General features: G+C 41.5%; 1 protein-coding gene and 1 long non-coding RNA gene across 4 annotated transcripts; both read right to left on the reverse strand.

The window, feature by feature from the left end:
- Positions 1-945: 945 nt before the first annotated feature.
- LOC147630515 (uncharacterized) lies at positions 946-22,037 on the reverse strand. Of its 2 annotated transcripts, XR_015267656.1 has the most exons (3): positions 21,800-22,037; positions 20,519-21,706; positions 946-1,425 (listed from the first exon to the last, which is right to left on the reverse strand). It is a non-coding gene; the product is annotated as an uncharacterized LOC147630515 (long non-coding RNA). The 2 variants fall into 2 exon arrangements; XR_015267655.1 differs by lacking the exon at positions 946-1,425 and having other exon boundaries at positions 20,176-21,706.
- Positions 1,402-4,280, reverse strand: LOC147630516 (GDSL esterase/lipase At4g10955-like). Of its 2 annotated transcripts, XM_086810406.1 has the most exons (3): positions 4,064-4,280; positions 2,709-2,797; positions 1,402-2,614 (listed from the first exon to the last, which is right to left on the reverse strand). In XM_086810406.1, exons 1-3 carry the CDS (start codon positions 4,064-4,066, stop codon positions 1,699-1,701), a joined length of 1,008 nt encoding a protein of 335 aa, XP_086666532.1. In that variant the 5' UTR covers positions 4,067-4,280; the 3' UTR covers positions 1,402-1,698. The 2 variants fall into 2 exon arrangements, with proteins under 2 accessions (XP_086666532.1, XP_086666531.1); XM_086810405.1 differs by lacking the exon at positions 4,064-4,280 and having other exon boundaries at positions 2,709-2,843.
- Positions 22,038-22,446: the final 409 nt, after the last annotated feature.

A 22,446-nucleotide genomic window follows, 5' to 3' on the forward strand; every position in this document is an offset into this window, starting at 1 on the left:
GGATTGTGGAGAGCGTGGGAGAGAGAAAAATAGAGAGGGAGGGAGAGTGAAAGTTTATCACATTCATTCAGACCATTGTTGTTCGTTCCAATAATGATAGTGAGAGAGATCACGAATCACGATCATAGTGATAGACACCATAATGATAGCGATATCATGATGATAATATAATAAAATTACAAATTTTAAGGAGGTTTCAAACTGCTCCCAAAAGCAATGTCCTTGACACCACTTTTGGGCCCACCTTACCTTGCATTTAATTGGAAATTAGGGAAGAGACCAATGCTTAGATCAAAGATTATTTTCATTTAAGAGAATTTGATGAAGTGGGGAAGGACAAAGAAGTATTCGTACAACTTAAGGAACCCACCAAACTTTGGTGGGTCCCTTATTTTCATTTAGGGTAATTTGGTGAAGTGGGGAAGGACAAAGAGGCAGTCTTACAACTTAAGGGACCCATCAAACTTTGTTGGGTCCCTTAAGGCATATACCTTAATGGAACCATAATGTGATGAAGAGGCGAAGGACAAAGAGGTAGTCTTACAACTTAAGGGACCCACCAAACTTTGGTGGAAAAGAGTGTTTGGCTACCAAGAACCCAAGAGAAGGTCTAGTGGACATGGAGTGAGTTAAAGGATTTTTCCAAAAAAGAGGTACTTTCCTCATGACACAATATGCAGTAAAAGAAAATGTTGTTCTTAAATCTTAAACAAAAGAGGGCAAGATAGTGGAGGAGTATAGATACCAATTCTTGGAATTACAAAAAATATGCCCCAAATTTTGATGCTAGAGCGCTAACAAGCAAGTTTGTCGAGAATTCGAATGATTATGATATTCTATTTTATGTGACCCCTTAGGGCCTCCTAACTCAACATTTGCACAACCTCAACGTTCACACTTCTTTACAACAAAATTTATTAATTGAACGTGAGATTTGAAGCCATTTACACATCAAGCTACCCAGAACCTCCATCATGGATCATCAACACTCAATCTTCTCTTTGAAGTGCTTATTTGAGTTGTTGCTCAAATTAGCCAGTCAAACCAATGGAATTTAGTGGCTTGAAGGAGGGCAGATAGACTTTGCATTTTAATTCGATAAGTAGCAGTTGGATGTATACAAGGAAAGCGAATAGTATTCGCTTTGGAATTTGATGAGAAGCTAGGAAAGATTTCTAAGAACCTGACCATAATAGGATAGCTTGTTTTAGTTGCTTTCTGTGCCATTCACATGATCGTTGAATGTGCATGCCATTAGAACCATACACATGCCCCTAAGGAGGGGCCAAGTTGACAGTATATCATTGCACATATAACTAAACCGTGCCTTGCTACATTTCCCCCATCAAACAAAAAAATAAAATAAATGGGCATTTTAGCAAAATGTTCTACCTCTCATATGGCATCCTTGTATATATGTATGGACTCTTTATAAAAAGGGCCTTGCAAGCTTGACACATATACTTTGGTCTTTCAGGCCGCTTTAGTGATGCAGTCCTGAGCGGCATCGAAGATGATTGTCTAGGGGTGCATCTCGACCTACATATACTTTGGCCTTTCAGGCCGCTTTAGTCATGCAGTCTTGAACGGCATCGAAGATGATTGTCAAGGGGTGCATCTGGAGGTCGAGATTGAACCATTGATGGAGCTGGTGGGCGCTCAGTTTGAGATTGAACCATTGATGGAGCTGGTGGGCGCTCAGGCGGGAGGGGGCGATGTGGTTGACGTGGAGATAGGCAGAGGGGATAAGGTGGTCAGGCCTGCAGTTTGTCCGGTCAAGGTAAGAGCGCAGCACGCCTCGTATGGAACGGGGGTGCGGCTGAGAGCGAACCCAAACCAGCGCCCCTTGAGCTCTGGCAGGTGCCTGTTCACCTCGAAATAGCCTATGTAAGAAGAGCACACTGGATCATGCCAGTTGATGTAGAGGTGTGGAAGCCAGTTCCTGATAGAAAGGAACGTGTCTTTCTCTTGGTTCCTCGCATTCACCTCTTGGAGCACGTGGGCGAGCGTGTTGGCCACCGCGTTGTGGAAAATCCTGGCCGTTGAGGTGATGGCGTCCGGCAGGTCCATCATCTCGCTTGGCAGAGATGGGTGCGGCGGGTTGAAGAGGTGGGCTTCGAGGTAGTCCCCTTCTTCTGCTAGCTTTCTTCCCACCAACAAAGCCAAGGCCGCCCCCATGGAGTGTCCGGCCAAGCAGACGGAGTGCGCACCAAATCGAGCCACTTCCTCTCTCACAATAGCCAGCACAATCCAGAAGCGCTTGTGCGTGGACAGATGGTGGAACAAGATCTGGATGTCCGCCACTAGATCCCCTATTCTGGACCAGAGAGTTCCTCTCATGGCCACCACGATCCTGGGCGCCCCAAGGTGGCCCATGTTGTGATTCAATCGGGAATGGTAAACAGCAGCAAAGACGGTACTGCCTGTCCCGTTTTCCTCGAAGATCGGCCGGACCAAATCGTATTGGAAGCTCTGCCACCAAATGGGCGTCCCGGCTGTATCCTCGTGCAGGGAGCTGGCCTCTTTCCACAGACCTTTACCGCGGTCCTTCTCCATTGTGTAAACACCCTCCACGAGCGAGGCCATGATAGCTCGCCTGTGGTGAGGCAGGCACCTTCAAAGACAGGCATGGCGCAAGGTAATTACGATCAAAGAGTACAGAATGCGTTAACTATCGAATTAAAACTAGCTTAGGGTAAAAATTATACCATATGTAAGGAAGTCGATAATCGAAGCGGCCGAGCCCGGACTTTTCGAAAGGGTGATCATGGTGGACAGCTTCTTCTTCGACGAGATTCTGCATCGGAAGACTGATTCATTAATGCGAGAGGCCGGAGGCTGAATAACGAAAGAAGGTTGATAATATAGAGTGTTACTAACAAAACACACGATTTCTGCGCAGTGCACAGAGTTGTGGTAGAATATAGTGGGTTGAATCAAAGCATCTCTTCACCATGGTAGAATATAGTGGGTTGCACCGTAGCGTCTACGGCAAGCTAAGCCCCTGAAGCGACAAACTGAAAGAAATTTTCTACAGCAAATACAAAACCCTTCTAGAAACATGGCAAATTTTTGAAAGAAATTATCCTGTAAAAATCATTAACTAATTGGGCGAGGTGGTTGACGTGGAGATAGGCAGAGGGGATAAGGTGGTCAGGCCTGCAGTTTGTCCGGTCAAGGTAAGAGCGCAGCACGCCTCGTATGGAACGGGGGTGCGGGTGAGAGCGAACCCAAACCAGCGCCCCTTGAGCTCTGGCAGGTGCCTGTTCACCTCGAAATAGCCTATGTAAGAAGAGCACACTGGATCCTCCGAGTTGATGTAGAGATGTGGAAGCCAGTTCCTGATAGAAAGGAACGTGTCTTTCTCTTGGTTCCTCGCATTCACATCTTGGAGCACGTGGGCGAGCGTGTTGGCCACCGCGTTGTGGAAAATCCTGGCCGTTGAGGTGATGGCGTCCGGCAGGTCCAACATCTCGCTTGGCAGAGATGGGTGCGGCGGGTTGAAGAGGTGGGCTTCTAGGTAGTGCCCTTCTTCTGCTAGCTTTCTTCCCACCAGCAACGCCAAGGCCGCCCCCTTGGAGTGTCCGGCCAAGCAGACGGAGTGCGCACCAAATCGAGCCACTTCCTCTCTCACAATGCCCAGCACAATCCAGAAGCGCTTGTGCGTGAACAGATGGTGGAACAAGATCTGGATGTCCGCCTCCAGATCCACTCTTCTGGACCAGAGAGTTCCTCTCATGGCCACCACGATCCTGGGCGCCCCAAGGTGGCCCATGTTGTGATTCAATCGGGAATGGTAAACAGCAGCAAAGACGGTGCCTGTCCCGTTTTCCTCGAAGATCGGCCGGACCAAATCGTATTGGAAGCTCTGCCACCAAATGGGCGTCCGGGCTGTATGCTTGTGCAGGGAGCTGGCCTCTTTCCACAGACCTTTACCGCGGTCCTTCTCCATTGTGTAAACACCCTCCACGAGCGAGGCCATGATAGCTCGCCTGTGGTGAGGCAGGCGCAAGGTAATTAAGATCAAAGAGTACAGAATGCGAGCTTAGGGTAAAAATTATACCATATGTAAGGAAGTCGATAATCGAAGCGGCCGAGCCCGGACTTCTCGAAAGGGTGATCATGGTGGACAGCTTCTTCTTCGACGAGATAAGACTGATTCATTAATGCGAGAGGCCGGAGGCTGAATAATGAAAGAAGGTTGATAATATAGAGTGTTACTAACAAAACACACGATTTCTGCGCAGTGCACAGAGTTGTGGTAGAATATAGTGGGTTGAATTAAAGCATCTCTTCATCATGGTAGAATATAGTGGGTTGCAGCGTAGCGTCTACGGCCAGCTAAGCCCCTGAAGCGACAAACTGATCAAACAATCGATCTAGATCATAGATGAGCTTTTCACGGAAGTCAGCATAAGACCAAGTCACGACAACCCAGCATCCAGAAGAGCCACAAAGACTTTTTCCGCAACCAGTAGACTCTTTGTCTTTGACCTAATCCTAGTAAACTCCTCATAATCTTAGTACGCTTTCGAACTGATACCGCATCATCAAATCTTCACATGAGTCATTAGCAGTGTTCATTTTCTACAGCAAATACAAAACCCTTCTAGAAACATGGCAAATTTTTGAAAGAAATTATCCTGTAAAATTTCATTAACTAATTAACATTGTGGAAGAAGTTATACAACATTTATTAGACCAAGGCCACATAAAAAGAGCTAGGTAGCCAAATGTCAAACAAAGCCATATACACACTACAATAAAGAAAGGCACTATTTTTTTTAATAGAAATAAATTACAATACTACTATGGAATAAGTTATGTGCATTTTGTATATTAAAGAGGAATTATAAACAACATTTATGACATCAAGGCTACATAAAAAGGCAAAGCACATCCCAAATGTATAAAAAAGGCCATATACACACAACAATAAAGAAAGGCATTAAATTGAAGATAAATTATATACAAATTTATAACATCAAGTCTACATAAAAAGAGCTAGGCACCCAAATGGTAAAAAAAGATCATATACACACCACAACAAAGAAAGGCATAATAGACTTATCTCAAAGAAAAAGAAAAAAAAACCTAGGGTGCTCTATAAGGAGGAATGCTACCAGGTATTATGTCAATCATGTGGTCTTCAGGTCTAGAAATAGGTAAAGCAAGGGGTAAATCATTAAGAAAACAATTAGAGAATTGGACAAGAAAAGAGTCATTTAAAGGATCCTTGGGAGGTTGTATAAATTAAGAATGTTTTCTCCCTCTTTTTTAATGCTCTCTTAGCCTAAGTATGTCTAAGGAATGTAATACTATCCTTTTTCCTAGTTTCATTAAGACAAACTTCTTCCTTCATGCATGGTGTGACTTCTAGATTAAGTGCATTCACAAATGTTTCAGAAATAAAGTCATGGGTGCCACCATCATCGGGTGTAAGAATATGATTGACTTACCTATTACCTTACCTTCCATTTTTAATAACATTGTGGGGTAGACTAGGTATGTGAGTGTTTAGAATTACCTCCTTGGTCTAAAAGATTATCATAGTGTGAGTTATTGTCTTGCTCGGGCACATAGTCACCCTCCGTATCATTCGCTTCATCGATTATGTTGACTTTCCTCTCTAGACATTTGGAAGCAATGTGTCCTTCCTTGTTGCACTTTGAAGCATTTGATTTGCTGCTTTTGGTCTTCTTCATTTGATTCGTTGCTTTTTCTCATCTTTGTTTACCTTAGAAGTATTCTCTTCAGTCTTGGTATTAGAATCTTTGTTCTTCTTATTGTTAAAGTGTTTGAAAGTATTTTTCAATCCTTGGTACTTGTCAAAAGATTTAGAAATAGGAACATATTTTTAAAATTTAGAGGATCGAGGATCTTGGATAGTCTTATACTACTAAAGGATGACCCATTTGCGACACCTTGTATCAACGGTTTCCGCACCATCGAGATACCCGTGAAATCTGACGTCGAAATGATCGTCAAAATAACCGTCAAAGGCAAGCGTCAAAATAAAGGTTGGAATAAGCGTCGAAAAGGGCATCGAAATCTATTTTTTTATTTTTTATTTTGTAGTTCTTAACAAAATTAAGTGTGTAAAAAAGAAAAACATTAACAAAAACCAAGTATTTGTTGGTGAATAAAATTGAAATAAGATGTTATAGCTCATCATCGACTCTCTCATCCTCAGTTAGATCCATGGCCCCGAATTTATCTATTTCCTTAGCTAGATCCATGGCTCCAAATTTATCTATTTCCAGAAATACCTCTTCATCTGAATCTTCAATCAATAGGTGTAGCCTCCGTAGTATCATCCTCTTCTATTTCAGGCATTAGAGGTGGTTGTGTTGAAAGTTGTTCTTCTATTTCTTCTTCAAATTCCAGATTAGTTGTTGTGTTTGCTTCTGGTTCAAGTGCTAGTAATTGTTGAATTACTATACCTTTATTTGATCCTTCTTCTAGTTGTTCAACTCGATCAATATCCATTTCTTGTGCTTCTTGAGTGGGTTCCTCAACCTCTGCTTCATCTAAAATTTCCATATCTTCAAATATTTGTTTACTGCGTGGATCAATTTGGATTACAAACAACTACCTATGATCTCTCGGGTCCACCTTAAAGACGACCTGCTCACAATGCTCTAATAGCACAAATGTGTCCCTTTGGTTTGTCCATATCTTTGTGGAGTCTACTTGAACAAATCCTCTCTTATCTATGCGTATGGTTGCTTATCGTCCTTGAGTCACTACCTTGAACCACTTCACATAAAAAATGAATATAGAAAACTCTCTAAATCCAACCTTGATAATGTTTTGTATCCTTGGGAGGGTCACTTATAAATATGTAAGCGTAGCACGTGGGTTCAACAGAAGGGGTTTTTAAAATCCATTTTTTACACCTTTTTTTACATACAGAAGGGTACCATTTAAAGGGGGTATTTACAGATTGAATAGAAAAAGGGTGTGTTTTATTCATGAAAAATTTACAGAGAAGGGTTTTTAAATTAGGCCTTGAACGCACGTGATATAGAGAGTTTACATATAGTGAACCCCCCCTGAGCTTGTATCGTTCCACAGTAATCAAGCATGCCAGCTTCACTGCTTAGATCACTTGCACTTGAACGAGTTTCTTGCATGAAATTTTCTTTGATACCGCAATCAAATGTTGTTCTCTTCTTATGTATTCGCTCCACTAGAAAGTGACAACCGCATGACCAAAGTGTACTAAATTTGCGATATTGTAAGCAAAAGAAGATCATGAAATTGTGTTAAGAAAAAAAACTTATACAAGCCTGTGTCTTACGGTTTCTTGTGTACATATAAAAACTCACTTACATGGTAATCACAACCATATGCAAGCTCCTCCTTATTTCTTATAACCTTGCCACTTTGTTTTGCTTGTTGTATGGTTTACTGAAGCCATCTATTAGAAGGAAAGTTTTGGGTATAGCAATTCTCTAGTTGTTCAACTCTTTCTAAAATTCAAACGATCTTGGTCTCTTTCTCTCTTTGCTAGGTTATTCGTCTTGATCCATTTCTCCATAGCACTTGAGTTGAGGATGCAAAATTTATTAATCTTCTCTTGCAATGCCATATCCATTTCTCTTTGAAGCCCTTGTCCTTGAGGCTCTTCCCCAATGAGCCAATCATCCTCTTCTTGTGTCCACAATTGTGGCATATCTGGGTTTGACATACTGAGAAATTTTGTTATGTATACAAGAGGTTCTTGAACAAGCCATCCCATTGCCATACTGCCCCCTTAGGGTGAGCTTTTAACGAACAAAACCTTTCAGAGTCTTCATAAATATCTCAAGGAAAAACATCCATTGGCTATGAAAAACACCTGCTAGCAACCTCATCAATCACATGAACAAGTAGGTGTAATTGAATGGTCAGGAAACTTAATGGAAAGAATTTCTCTGCCCCATTGTAACTACTTCCATGGAGTTTAGACAAGCTGCTTCCAACGTATTTCTTCTAATCTCCTTCTTTGATATCCACCATACCACTGCACTAATCTTGTATATATTGTCGCTCTTATGTCTTCATTGAGGTAATCCTTTTAATGGCTATTGGCAGCACAAATTGTAAGATTTTGTGCCAGTCATGAGAATTCAAGCCACTAAGCTCTTCATCCTTTGTGAATGCTCCCTTCAAGTAATGCATACAACCAGTGGGAGTACGAAACTCACTGATGCACTTCTTTACACACCGCTGCTCTTCTTTTCTTAAGACACAAGGTGCTCTAGGGAGAATCACCTTTCCATCAAGTCTGCTCTGTGCCCATAAGTGTTGCATGCGATCCACCTCTTGTAGATCATCCCTTTGTGCCTTGCTCTCTTTAGCTCACCTATGATGGTTTTCCAAAGGATATTGGCTATGTTCTTGAAAATGTGCATAGGATCAAGAAGATGATTGACTATAGAAGATCACTCCAGTATGGGAGTAGATGAAAGCTTAGGGGGTGCACTACAAAGAAACCCTACATATCACCTGCGTTCAAGGGGTATTTAAAAAACCCCTTACTTGTGAATTTTTCATGAATAAAATGACCCCTTTATCTTTATGGACTGACGGCTTTTTTTTCAAAATAGATAAAAAAATCCCTTTTGTAAATGTATTTCTGTAAATTTACCTTAAAATTTTGAATTAAGAAACCCCTTCATTTGAACTCACGTGGTATACTTACATAGTTTTAGGTGAACCCCCTAAGGATGGAAGATGGATAGATACTTCATTCTTGGGGGTGAACAACTTGGATCCACTTCCCATGCCCTCCTCCAATCATTTGGCTTTAACACACGAGGAGGCCTCCCTAGAAATATCTCTCGCAACTCATGGTTGTCGAGGAGATACTTTTTATGGCCCTCGTAGACAAGCTTCTTCAAAGCTATGAGTACTGGGCCTCTAATCCAGGCCCACATATAGAGCATGCATTATAACCAGATATTGAAAGCCTTGCCAAACATGATAATCATTGTGATGATATATGCAAAAAATACAAAAATACCAAAATCATGAAATTAAATCAGATCAAGAAATCTCAAAATAATTAACTTACCAGAGCACTCTCCATAGCCCGGCCAATCATGCATGCATGGTCCACATAAGTATTCCTCGCATTGTTTGCAGTCCTTTCTCCAAACCTCTTAGACGCATCATGAAATTGGATACCATCCCATAACATGCGTAGCTTGTTAATTAATGGAGCCAAGTAGACATCCATGTTCTTAACCTGGTACTTCCCTAGAACTATTAAGGAAAGTAAAAGGTGCCCCTTCTTTATTGCTAACCATGCTGGTAGGTTATAATTCACTAGGCAAACGGGCCATGTACTCCATGATGAAATTCATAAGCCAAATGGATTGACTCCATCCACTGCTAGTCCGAGATGAATATGACGAGGCTCTTCCCCAAAGTCCACCCACTTCTCTTTGATATGCCTCCATGCTAGAGAATCAACAGGCACACGCATAACGTCATCTATGGATCTGGTGTTTCGATGGCAAGTCATTAAAGATGCAATAGATTTCCATCTAGACATTGTTTGAATACGTGGAATGATGGGGAAGTGTCATAAGACTTTAGCAGGGACCCTTTGTCTCTCGATGAACCACACCGTGTGGACACTCGTGAAGAGTGGCGTACTCATGCCGAAAGAGAATACAATTATTCAGACAAGCATTGTGTGTGTTATAGTCCATCCCTATGGAGTGCAACATTTGTTTTGCTCGTGCACAGTCCGAAGGCATCTCATTGTCTTCTCGTACAATTCGATCCTTCAATAACTTGTTACATATAACAAAACAATTAGTAAAGGAGAAAGACAAGACATTCATGGAAGCATGTGAAACATAGAGAGGGAAAGGGACTATTGCGCCCTGATAGTGCAGTGGTGGCAGCGGAAGGATTAGTGGCAGCATGTAGAGCAGAATCCACGATGCATGATGTGACCACCTCGGTAGCACACGTGTGAAGGCGGCATACTGTAACCATCATAGAGCCGTTGCCAAGATCAAGAAGGCACTGTTTAAAATGGTGACCAACTACTATAGAGAGGATGATGCTGAGAGTAGAGGAATGCTGAGGGCAGTGTGCTGCTAAGAGGACTCTGTAGTGCTAACTCACTGTCTGTGTGATTTATAATGAAGTATAATTTTGTAAGATCTCACTATTAGTTGACACTTATTTCATGGAGCTTGTAGCATGTTGAATCTTGAAAGTGTTGATCTGTACAACTGGGTATCAGTTCTATGTTACGCTGTAATTCTTCTGAAATCAAAACAAGAACACACTTGCCATTACTTTTCTCTTTTGTGTCACATGTTATTCTAGGATATCTAAGTGTGTTGTATTTCTACTTAATTATATATGTTGTGTAAGAGAGAGAGTGAGTGTGACATGTAAAGGAGTGATGCAGAATAGGAGCGGGGAAACATTGTGCATGAGCCTGTCCAGCTGAGCGAAATCTGGAATGTTTCCCATGACCATGTAAGGGTTGGTGTTTTTAATCAAGAATTTCTAACGAGAGTCTACACATCTCCCACGACATTTCTTGACTAGTTTGATACACCAGACTTTTGTCTTGCCATTCCGTTTTTAGGAAAAACAATGAGAAACACTTGGTGATCCTACTGGGGGACAAAACCTCTGATGGGGACAAAACCCTGCTGGGGACAAAACCTCTACTGGGAACAAGCTTTGCTAGGTAGCACTCTACCTCGTGGGGTGCACTTCTAAAAAATCATATGTATCACGTGCGTAATTTTCCCCCAATAAAACCACCCCTCTTTACTTATGAACTAACGGATTTTTTTTTGAAGTTGAATTAAAATACCCCTCCTGTTATTGTAATCCTGTTAAAATTTTTTCAAAATTTGAATTAAAATACCCCTCCTTTTGATTGCACATGGTACACTAAAATGTTTTGAGGTGAACCCCCCGAGCACTCTACACTAGTATAAGCAAGGGAGAGTGTGAATCCATTTCAAGCAAATCCATGGTGAAACCGCAACATGAAAGGAATTTTTTGAAAAAGCCAATGTGAAGAGATTTTCACCACACACCAGATTCAAACGTGTTTCACATGTGTTCATGAATCTAAAGAGGGTAAAAAGTAATGCCTTCCAACAAGAGACCCTCTAGGAAGCTTGCAACAAGGAGTACTTCACACCATCATAATCAAGAAGACAATGCGGTAACATATGCTAACCCACAGGAGCAAGAGGTAGCATCAGAACTTAAGTACAATTTGGACCAAGAAAAGGAGTGCCAAAGGAAGGAGAAGCACTGTACAATCCAGGTCCGAAAGATTCAAAAAGGGTGGAGCAACCAAACCAAGAAGAACAATCACACAAGAAAACCCCCGAAAACGGTTCAAGGGAGCCATGATGTCATTAGCCAAAAATTTCCTGGTGTTCTCATGTGATAAAGGGGAAGATGCAAAATCTACATGTGAGGAGGTTTGAGAAATATTGGAAAGTGTCCATACCTCGGGATTTAGAAGAACTAGAGATGAGTGAAATCCGTAGAGATGCCTTCATGAATACCTTCAAGGAAAAAGCCACGGAGTGGGTGTTGAGATATCAAGACAACCATTTCCAGATGTATGAAGAAGTCATGATTGCCTTTTTGGGGAGATTTCGCAAGAAAAAGTTTGCAACTCAACTTTGCGATCAAATGAGAGAGCTCCAACAAGAGGACATCCAGACAACAAAACTTTTAAGCTTGAGGCAAAGAGTGGTGGAACAAACACTACCCTCGATACAAATTATTGCCGATTGGTTTGTTCAAGGGCTTAATCCGGACATCCATGCATCGGTCATCACAAAAGCAAAAATTGAAGAAGAATTCGAGGAACTGGTGGAGCTGGCCAAAAGGGCAGAAAAAAGAAGTTGGGAAAGGAGATAAAAGAGAAAGCCAGGAAGAGCATCACTACTAAAGAGGACGATTCAAGCGACTCTTTGCAGGACACTCCAGTGGCAAAAATAAAGACAAAGAGAAGAAATCCGGGAAGGTACAAGTAAGTTTCAGAGAGATGATGCAGTAGGTGAAGCAATTGGTGCAAGAAATGAAAAAGGGCAAAGGTGCAGATTTTCGAAAGAATGTGTTTTGTTCCCAATAATACAAGCAGGAATGCCACCTCAAAGAGGAATGCATTGTACCTCCAACTTGCTCTAATTGTAGCATGTAAAACCATAGTACATGGAACTGTAGGTACAACATGGAGAATAGAGCTCCTATGGTGAACCAGATAGAGGGAGTGGAAAGAAGACCCCCTGGAATGGGAAGGTATGGGAATAGAGGTCGCAAAAATTTTTTCAGGGAGAAGAGGCCAAGAACATTCCCGAGGAACCACTAACTTCAGTTGCTACTATTTTCAATAGCCTGGACATATCAAAGCAGAATGTGCCATGAAGAAAAATCATGATGAAGAAAGACAAGTAGAATTGATGCAGCTGAAGGAGAATTTGCCAAGTGCCAACATGATGTAGGCACAAGAGACGCAGTTAGAGGTTCATGACATCCTAGTAGTAGTGAGACAAGGGCTAAGGCAAGCAAATCGGGTGTGGTGATAACTTTGCTTGGTGATCAAAACTCATCCAAAGTTTGCAAGAGGGCTGCAAAAATGCAACTATGGACTGGGAAACAACACGAAAAGGTGAGAATTTAAACTGCTAGGGAAATAGAAAGAAGGCAAGGCAAGCAAAAAGAGGATGACTAAAGAGAAATCACTGGAATTTTTTGAAAGCAAGTGGAAGAGCACGCGAACTTTGACAAGAAATGCCTAGAAAAAACCAAAAAAATGCCGATTGGCTGCAAACAAATGTGATGTCAATGCTGCTGGATAGACAGGTTTGGCTAAAACAAGTATTGGATTTATGTCCAAAGTTCAAGGCCAAAATTTTGATGGCAGGCATTGAAGGACTGAGTAAAGAACTGAAGCACATGGTAGAGAAAGAAACCCTGGAATGTGGCAATATGCAAGCAGAAGAACCACCATCATTCCAGAGATGATGAAGTGGCCAAAGTCACAATTTAACTCAACAATGTTCTCATTAATGTTGTAGTGTTGGATGGAGGGTCCGGAGTGAATGTTGTCACTGAAGAAACTGCATTAGGATTGGGCCTCAAGTGGGAGACCATTCAGTTTAACATAAGAATGGCTAACAACAAGGTGGTGGTACCAAAAGGAATCATAAAAAATGTCTCAATGAGGATCAAACAGGTTGACTTCAAGGTCAACTTAGTAGTTATCACCATAGAAAACCACACCGAGTCTTACTAGGTATTATTAGGAAGGCCTTGGCTGAGACATGGTAAGATAAAATAGGACTGGGGAAGAAATAGAATCACCATCATAAGGGGAACGCGGAAGCATGTGTAACTTAACACCAACTTTAACATGTATTATTATTATTAACCAATAGTAATGCATATATTATTATTATTAACCAACAATAAAACATATCTTACTATTAACTTTATTATTTACGAATAGTAATGCACATAACCAATAGGAAAACATAACTTATAGAACTTAATTGAACATAACCAACATCAAAACATTGCTAACCTCCATTTTTGTTCTCTATTGCTTCTGGGTCAATGCATGCTTGGGTGTAGCCATTTTTGGTGAGGTTCAGGCCCTTTTGTGTCTATAGGTAACTTGCCCGACCCATAACTTATGCATTGCTCAATGGAATTTGACAAACTTGGTATCCAAGCAGTAGTACACATTCCAATCTTCAATATGAGACCAAAAAAGCACAGAAGTAAAATTTATAATTTGATCATTAAATTGTTTACAAGTTCGATGTGGGATGTGAGGCATGTGTTCTAAATAGCATATATTAAATTGTTTATTACAAGTTCGATGTGGCATGTGAGGCATGTGTTCTAAATAGCATATATTATAACACTTTATGCAAAAACATCAAAAATTTGTTCTGCACATACATGCAACCAAGTAATCATTCTAAAGTACACTACTTGAGCTTCTCCTCAACCATGGGACACATCCAATTGAGAACATCTGGTATGGTTTTAAGGGACCTCGCTAAAATTTTGCATACCCATTCGAGGGGGGCACACTCCCCATAACTTTCTTTTGGTTTGTTAAAAACCTAAACGGATTGAAAAAATGGAATCCTTACTAGTGGGACTAGTGCATGGTGGTCTTAAAACACTGATAGTTGGTAATATCGGTATCTTGATTCACCCTGGAATGGAAGAAAGTTTCAATCAAGGTCCAAGACTGCTTCTCAAAACTCTAAAGAGAAAAGGCAAGCTCATCGGTAGCAATCGCATTGTAGGTCAATTGCAGGGAATCGAACCTGTCTCGCCAATATTGGGCTCTCATTGTGTTGTTCACTATGGTTGCTCGTTGCCTCTTCTGCATCCTTCCTGGCATTGAAATTTTTTTGCAGTTCTTGCAATCAGTAGCCTGGTTTCTGCATTCTCCTTTTTCAGTCTCTCTATCATATCATCTTTCTCAATGTTCAATGTGTTCTGCATGATGCTACAGAGAGCCATTTGTAGTTCTTGCAATCAGTAGCATGGTTTCTGCATTCTCCTCTTTCAGTCTCTCTATCGTGGTTTCTGCATTCTCCTTTTTCAGTCTCTCTATCATATCATCTTTCTCAATGTTCAATGTGGTCTGCATGATGCTATAGCTCCTTTTTGGCTATCTGATTTGCAAGTGTTTGCTTCGTCCTTTCTAGCTCTTCCTCTGCATCATCGTCCCCATCCGTTGAATATCTCAAAGCTATTGATTCAGCTCCTTGATGTGCTTCTCTGCTTCTTCTCTTTTCTATTTTTCTATCTCTGCCAATCTTTCAGCAGCCTCAGCTTGCTCTCGTACTTGCAAGGCCTTCGCTTCTGCCTCCTCTACCCTTGCTTTTGCACCCTTCCCCGAGGGTTCTCTCATGTTGGGTTGCTGCGTATGATGCTGCATATCGGTGGCTTTCATGTTCAGAGTTTTGATCTGCTTCTCGACTTGCTCAACACATTTTTTGAGGTGATTCCCCATCAAGTACATTCCAACACTCATTGCTTAAGATTATAATTGGGATTTGCCATTCAAGAAATTGTGCAAGTCAAGTAGCACACTCTTAGAGATCGCCTTCGAGAAAGAGATCAGATGTTTATTCTCTATCTCTACTGTTGCTTGAACATGCCTTAATTTCACTATTCCCCTCGTATAAGGAAAGAACTGCCTTATCTTCTTCAACTCTTTTTGATAATCATCAAGCAAGCTAGAAACCTTGATTCCATCATCTGCACTAATCTGAGCATCAGGGAATAAATCTAAAACATCCTTTTTCTTCCACTTCTTCTCCAAGAATTGTGCTTGCAAGTTGCCTCCATGAATTTTTAGTGCCTTTTCAATCAATCCTTCATCGATGTTGATCCTGTTACCTTTACAGATGATGAATCCATCCTTCATGTCCACTGAATCTATCAACTTGGTGAAGTTGACAGAGATCTCTGAGGAGGATCTCCTGTAACTCACGATATCAAGACCGGGGGGAGATCGTGTGAGAAGCTCTCGGATTGTGAAGAGGGGTTCTGAAGGTTGTGTCTTATTTGTTTTGTAGGTTCTTTCTCTTTCCCAAGCTCTTCTCCACCTCCTTTTTTTCCCTCCCTCCCCTCCCCTCTCCTCTTGGTTCTTAAATTGGTGTGTGTGTGTTGAAGGATAAACCTCCTTGTGTATCCATGCTATTCACACTTTTAGGGTTTTGTATTACTAGTTCTTTTCTCAACTTTTTATTTTGTTTTGTAGGTCTTCTAATCCTCTCTTTCAACTTCACCAAATAGAGGTAAATTCCTTTCTCTCTTTCCTCTATTTTTATCTACCAAAAAGAGCGGTTTTGTTTTGTAGGTCCTCTATGCATAGAGCTTAATGCACATGCATAGAGCTCTAATCATAGAGATTAATCTATGCATTAAGCTCTATTCATATAGCTTAATGCATAGATTAAGCTCTATGCATGCATTTAGCTCTATCTATGCATGCATTAAGCTCTATGCATAGAGCTTAATGCATGCATAGATAGAGCTAAATGCATGCATAGAGCTAAATGCATGCATTAAGCTCTATCTATGCATGCATTAAGCTCTATGCATAGAGCTTAATGCATGCATAGATAGAGCTAAATGCATGCATAGAGCTTAATGCATGCATTAAGCTCTATGCATAGAGCTTAATCTATGCATATATCTCTATGCATTATAGAGCTTAATGCTTGCATAGAGCTTAATCTATGCATGTATTAAGCTCTATGCATAGTGTCGGGATACGGTTTAGTTTAGGATAGCATGGCTTGCATAGTGCTTTATGCAAAAGCCTCATGCATAATGATTTATGCATAAGCTTTATGTATAAGGCCTCATGCATAAGCTTTTGTATGTATGCATTACTAATCCTTTCCTAACCCTTTTGTTGGTTTTGTAGGTCCTCTAATCCTCTCTTTCAACATCACGAAAAAGAGATAAGTGCTTTTCTATCTTTCCTCTCTTTCCTCTATTATTATTGCACCCTTGGGTGCTGGGGATTTGTTTTGTAGATTTGCACATAAGCATTATGCATAATGCTCATTCATGCTTTATGCATAAACCTCATGCATAGCTTTATTCATAAGGCCTCATGCATAAGGCCTTATGCATAAGCTTTATGCATAATAATGCTTTATGCATAAGCCTCATGCTGCATAGCTTTATACATAAGCCTCATGCATAGCTTTATGCATATTACTTTATGCATAAGTCTCATGCATAGCTTTATGCATAATCTTTATGCATAATGAACTTTGAGGGATAATTCATGTGTATGCTCTTATTAAAGTGTCCATGTGGGCTTTGTTATGTGTGTTTAGAAACATGTCTCGCACTCCAGATGAGACACTGGCTTACTCTCCATCCTTCTGTCCATATGCCATGTCGCCTGTCCAGTTCATGGGTTTTTTAGCACAAGCCATGCCCGAGCAAAGAGCGATGGCACAACAATATTTTGGGAGAGGGGCGGGCACTTCGGCCGCACCATCGGGCACCACCACCGCTAATCCTAGTTCACCTGTAGAAACCCCACAAAAGGCTGCTAGAACCCCTCCAAGTCGCTCGTCCACTCACAGGGAGAACAACGCTTAAGTAGTGGAGGTGGAAGCCGTTATTATCCAAGTGGGGGCACGGATGGGTCTACACCCTCACATGAGCGTCCTTCCCCATCTAGTGCCAAAAGCACTCCACGCTCAATCATCTCGCGAGACATTTCGACACACAGCCCACACCCGCCGGTGGAGAAAAATTTTACACAATTGTCAATGGCAATGTGGTTTTGGATAATGTCAGGCAAGAGATGAAGCCGTATCGGTAAGCTTTGCCACATTGTCTTTGCAAATGACTTTATGACTTTATGACCAAAGTTGGATAAAGACAAGAAAGATAGAGTCATAAATCAAATCAAGGATGAGTACAAGCTGGCGGCGGTAGTGATGGTGTCCCCATAAGGTGGATAAAGGACCACATGGTGGATGTCATGAAACATTGGCAGGGAGATGTGATTAGGAGAGTGAAGGCAGGGGGTGAGTAGCCTTGGTACATGAGCATCGAGGATTGGAATGAGGAGAGGCAAAAGCATGCTCGAAATCCCCAATGCTACAAGCAACAAGAGGATGCGGCCAAAGCCTGCCAATGGAGAGCGTAGGAAGCTCTCACCTTGGAAGCGACGGTTGGGACGCATTCCATGTCTACTTTGTAAGTATCAACATTTTTGTATGTTTCATTTGATGTTATGTCTACTTTGTAAGTATCAATGCTTATCTTGATGTTTTGGTACTTTTAGAATCGTGGTTGGTTGGCTGACAATGGGAGAAGAGGAGGACATTGCTCCCTGCCATAACACATACTTTCTTTTGGAGAAGCTTGAGCGAGAAGGCGCCAACCTCAATTGGGGGCGCATTGTAGATATGGTAAGTGTGGCAAGCCTTAACCTTATGATTTGCTTTGCCTTGTCATGTTAGATCGTTGTTTTGGTATAACAAAAAAAACATCTTATATGATTTTTGCAGGAACCAATGCCTGATCTTGAGTGAGGGCTCCGTGCATAGAGTGGCCTTGCCCATGTCTTTCCCCTTGTACATACACATTTTGGTCAGCTCACATCTTTGTTTGAGCTTATATAGATTGTATGCAAATTTTAGCTTATCTCGTCAGAGCTTGATATGTAAATTTCAAATTTGGCTTATCTCGTCAGAGCTTGATATGTAAATTTCAAATCTTGCTGTAATATAATTTGGCCATTGTTTGCACTTGTGTGAATTGTGTACCTACTTTTTAATGTTGAAAACATTATGGCACTCTCTCTAACTTTTCAACAAATTCGCTTCGTTCTTCACATCAGAGTACAGTTGCCTTTGGTACTCTATAAATTTGGCATAGTGGTGCATCCAGCTACAAGACTATAGCTGGATGCACCATTATGTTGCCAAAAAATTTTTAATACCTGCATGCTTCAAAATAAGTGTCGAAAGTTTCCTGCATCCGTCGAAAATAGTGTCAAAAGTTTCCTACATTCGTCGAAAACGATGTCGAAAGTTTCCTGCATTCGTCAAAAACAGCGTCTAAATGATAGTCGAGATAAGTGTCGAGATAAATAGTCGAAATATCAGTCGAGACACAGGCGTCAAAAACACCGTCGAAAAATGCGTGGTAAAATTACTTTTTGTGACTCTTGTTTCGGCGCTTATTTCGATGTTTCTATTTCGACAGGAATTTCGACATTTAGGGGAATTTAAGCTTAGTTCTAAAGCGTGGAAAAAAGCGTGGATAATGGCCCTGCCTCTTATAGTGTCGATTATTCAGACCACCACCAGGATTCCAACAGGATGTGGACCAAAGGTGTAGTCGGGTGCAGTCGGCTACATGAGTATTTGGATTTCATTAAGATTAGAGTGCCATTAATTACCTAATACCAGCCATGATCATTTGGAGGGCACCATAGAGTCAATTCAGTTCACCACGCTGGCATGTGAAATTAAGTGTGCGGCTATCATTTGGAGGGCAACATAAATGAATCTGGGCATTTAAGAATGTCATATCTTTTGAGATATTTGAAACCAGCTCAAATAAAAAAATAGTTTTTGAGATATTTGAGTTCTGAGCAGGTCTAGTACAGTTCTTGGACAGTCCATATAATAATAAGTGAATCTATTATAGAACTAATATTTTGAGATGTACAAGATTCAAAAAGAGAAGAGGAGCAATATTTTTTGCACTTTTCCTTGATTCATGGAAGAGAGAGTCAGTTTGTGAGTCCAAAATTTTCCTAATGGCACATGAAAGTAGTAAACTGCTTTATAGAAGTTTAGAGCACTACAAAGTAGTTAGAGGCACTTGAACATATCCAACTTCTTTAAAGAAGTAGCAACCACTGCAAAGCAATTAAAAACACATGAAAGTAGGCAACCACAATTTCAAGCACTTTAAAATAGTTTAAAACACATGAAAAGCACTTGCAAGCAGCCAACTACTTCAAAACACTGACAAGCATTGTAAAGAAATTAAATTCACATGAAAGTAGCCAACTACTTAAAGAACTTTAAAGCACATGAAAAGAAGCCAACTACTAGGCCGTGATGACAAGCATTGCAAAGCAGTTAAAAGCACATGAATACTTTGAAACAGTGATAAGCATTGTAAAACAGTTAAAAGCACATGAAAGTAACCAATTGCTTCAGTAAACAAGCAATAGCCAAGCATTTAAAAGCACAAAGCGAATGAAAGAATCAAATTGCATTGAAGCAATGAAAAAACACTATATATAAAGCACATGATGATAAGCAGTGTAAAGTTAAAAGCACTAAAAAGAACAAGAAAGAAGCCAATTGCTTTAATACAAACGACCATTGTTAAACCAACCAAATGCATGTGAAAAGAGTAAAAGTCTATGTAAAGTAGTAAAAAGCACTATAAAGAAGTATTCTAAAGCACATGGAAGTAGTCAATTGCTTTGAAGTAGTAGCATCCATTGTAGAGCATTGAAGGCACATAAAAGAAAATGCTTTAAAGTAGTTCAAAGCAATAATTAACTTGAGTCTCATCAAGGAGATGATTTGAGTTGTTGCTCAAATTAGCCAGTCAAACTAATGGAATTTAGTGGCATGAAGGGCAGATAGACTTTGCATTTTAATTCGATAAGTAGCAGTTGGATGTATACAAGGAAAGTGAATAGTATTCGCTTTGGAATTTGATGAGAAGCTTGGAGATGAGGAAAGATTTCTAAGAACCTGACCATAATAGGATAGCTTGTTCTAGTTGCTTAATAGGATAGCTTGTTCTAGTTGCTTTCTGTGCCATTCACATGATCGTTGAATGTGCATGCCATTAGAACCATACACATGCAGCTAAGGAGGGGCCAAGTTGACAGTATATCATTGCACATATAACTAAACCGTGCCTTGCTACATTTGCCATCAAACAAAAAAATAAAAGAAATGGGCATTTTAGCAAAATGTTCTACCTCTCATATGGCATCCTTGTATATATGTATGGACTCTTTATAAAAAGGGCCTTGCAAGCTTGACACATATACTTTGGTCTTTCAGGCCGCTTTAGTGATGCAGTCCTGAGCGGCATCGAAGATGATTGTCAAGGGGTGCATCTCGACCTACATATACTTTGGCCTTTCAGGCCGCTTTAGTCATGCAGTCTTGAACGGCATCGAAGATGATTGTCAAGGGGTGCATCTGGAGGTCGAGATTGATGGAGCTCGTGGGCGCTCAGTTTGAGATTGAACCATTGATGGAGCTGGTGGGCGCTCAGGCGGGAGGGGGCGATGTGGTTGACGTGGAGATAGGCAGAGGGGATAAGGTGGTCAGGCCTGCAGTTTGTCCGGTCAAGGTAAGAGCGCAGCACGCCTCGTATGGAACGGGGGGTGCGGCTGAGAGCGAACCCAAACCAGCGCCCCTTGAGCTCTGGCAGGTGCCTGTTCACCTCGAAATAGCCTATGTAAGAAGAGCACACTGGATCATGCCAGTTGATGTAGAGGTGTGGAAGCCAGTTCTCTTGGTTCCTCGCATTCACATCTTGGAGCACGTGGGCGAGCGTGTTTTCCACCGCGTTGTGGAAAATCCTGGCCGTTGAGGTGATGGCGTCCGGTAGGTGCATCGGCTCGCTTGGCAGAGATGGGTGCGGCGGGTTGAAGAGGTGGGCTTCTAGGTAGTGCCCTTCTTCTGCTAGCTTTCTTCCCACTAGCAACGCCAAGGCCGCCCCCTTGGAATGTCCGGCCAAGCAGACGGAGTGCGCACCAAATCGAGACACTTCCTCGCTCACAATAGCAAGCACAATCCAGAATGGCTTGTGCGCGGACAGATGGTGGAACAAGATCTGGATGTTCGCCTCCACTCTTCTGAAGCAGATAGTTCCTCTAATGGCCACCACGATCCTGGGCGCCCCAAGGTGGCCCATGTTGTGTTTCAATCGGCAATGGTAAATAGCAGCAAAGACGGTACTGCCTGTCCCGTTTTCATCTAAGATTGGCCGGACCAAATCGTATTGAAGGCTCTGCCACCAAATTGCCGGCGTTCGGGCTGTATCCTAGTGCAGGGAGCTGGCCTCTTTCCACAGACCTTTACCGCGGTCCTTCTCCATTGTGTAAACACCCTCCACCAGCGAGGCCATGATAGCTCGCCTGTGGTGAGGCAGGCGCCTTCAAAGACAGGCATGGCCAAGGTAATTAAGATCAAAGAGTACAGAATGCGTTAACTATCGAATTAAAACTAGCTTAGGGTAAAAATTATACCATATGTAAGGAAGTCGATAATCGAAGCGGCCGAGCCCGGACTTCTCGAAAGGGTCATGGTGGACTGCAGCTTCTTCTTCGACGAGATTGTCTGCATCGGAAGACTGATTCATTAATGCGAGAGGCCGGAGGCTGAATAATGAAAGAAGGTTGATAATATAGAGTGTTACTAACAAAACACACGATTTCTGCGCAGTGCACAGAGTTGTGGTAGAATATAGTGGGTTTAATCAAAGCATCTCTTCACCATGGTAGAATATAGTGGGTTGCACCGTAGCGTCTACGGCAAGCTAAGCCCCTGAAGCGACAAACTGATCAAACAATCGATCTAGATCATAGATGAGCCTTTCAGGGAAGTCAGCATCAGACCAAGTCACGCAACCCAGCATCCAGAAGACCCACAAACACTTTTTCCGCAACCAGTAAACTCCTTGTCTTTGACCTAATCCTAGTAAACCCCTCATAATCTTAGTACACTTTCGAACTGATACAGCATCATCAAATCTTCACATGAGTCATTACCAGTGTTCATTTTCTACAGCAAATACAAAACCCTTCTAGAAACATGGCAAATTTTTGAAAGAAATTATCATGTAAAATTTCATTAACTAATTAACATTATGGAAGAAGTTATACAACATTTATTA

This window comes from Cibotium barometz, chromosome 16 (assembly GCF_041138505.1).
Source record: "Cibotium barometz isolate CiBa-2024 chromosome 16, ASM4113850v1, whole genome shotgun sequence".
In the NCBI taxonomy this organism is placed as follows: domain Eukaryota; kingdom Viridiplantae; phylum Streptophyta; class Polypodiopsida; order Cyatheales; family Cibotiaceae; genus Cibotium; species Cibotium barometz.

What these genes read in the sequence shown, in the direction of transcription:
- LOC147630516 (XM_086810405.1), bottom strand. Translation starts at nt 2,803, where the DNA reads ATGCAGAATCTCGTCGAAGAAGAAGCTGTCCACCATGATCACCCTTTC. An exon ending in TATCGACTTCCTTACATATG is followed by an intron (nt 2,615 to 2,708) that starts GTATAATTTTTA and finishes CTGTCTTTGAAG; the next exon opens with GTGCCTGCCTCACCACAGGC.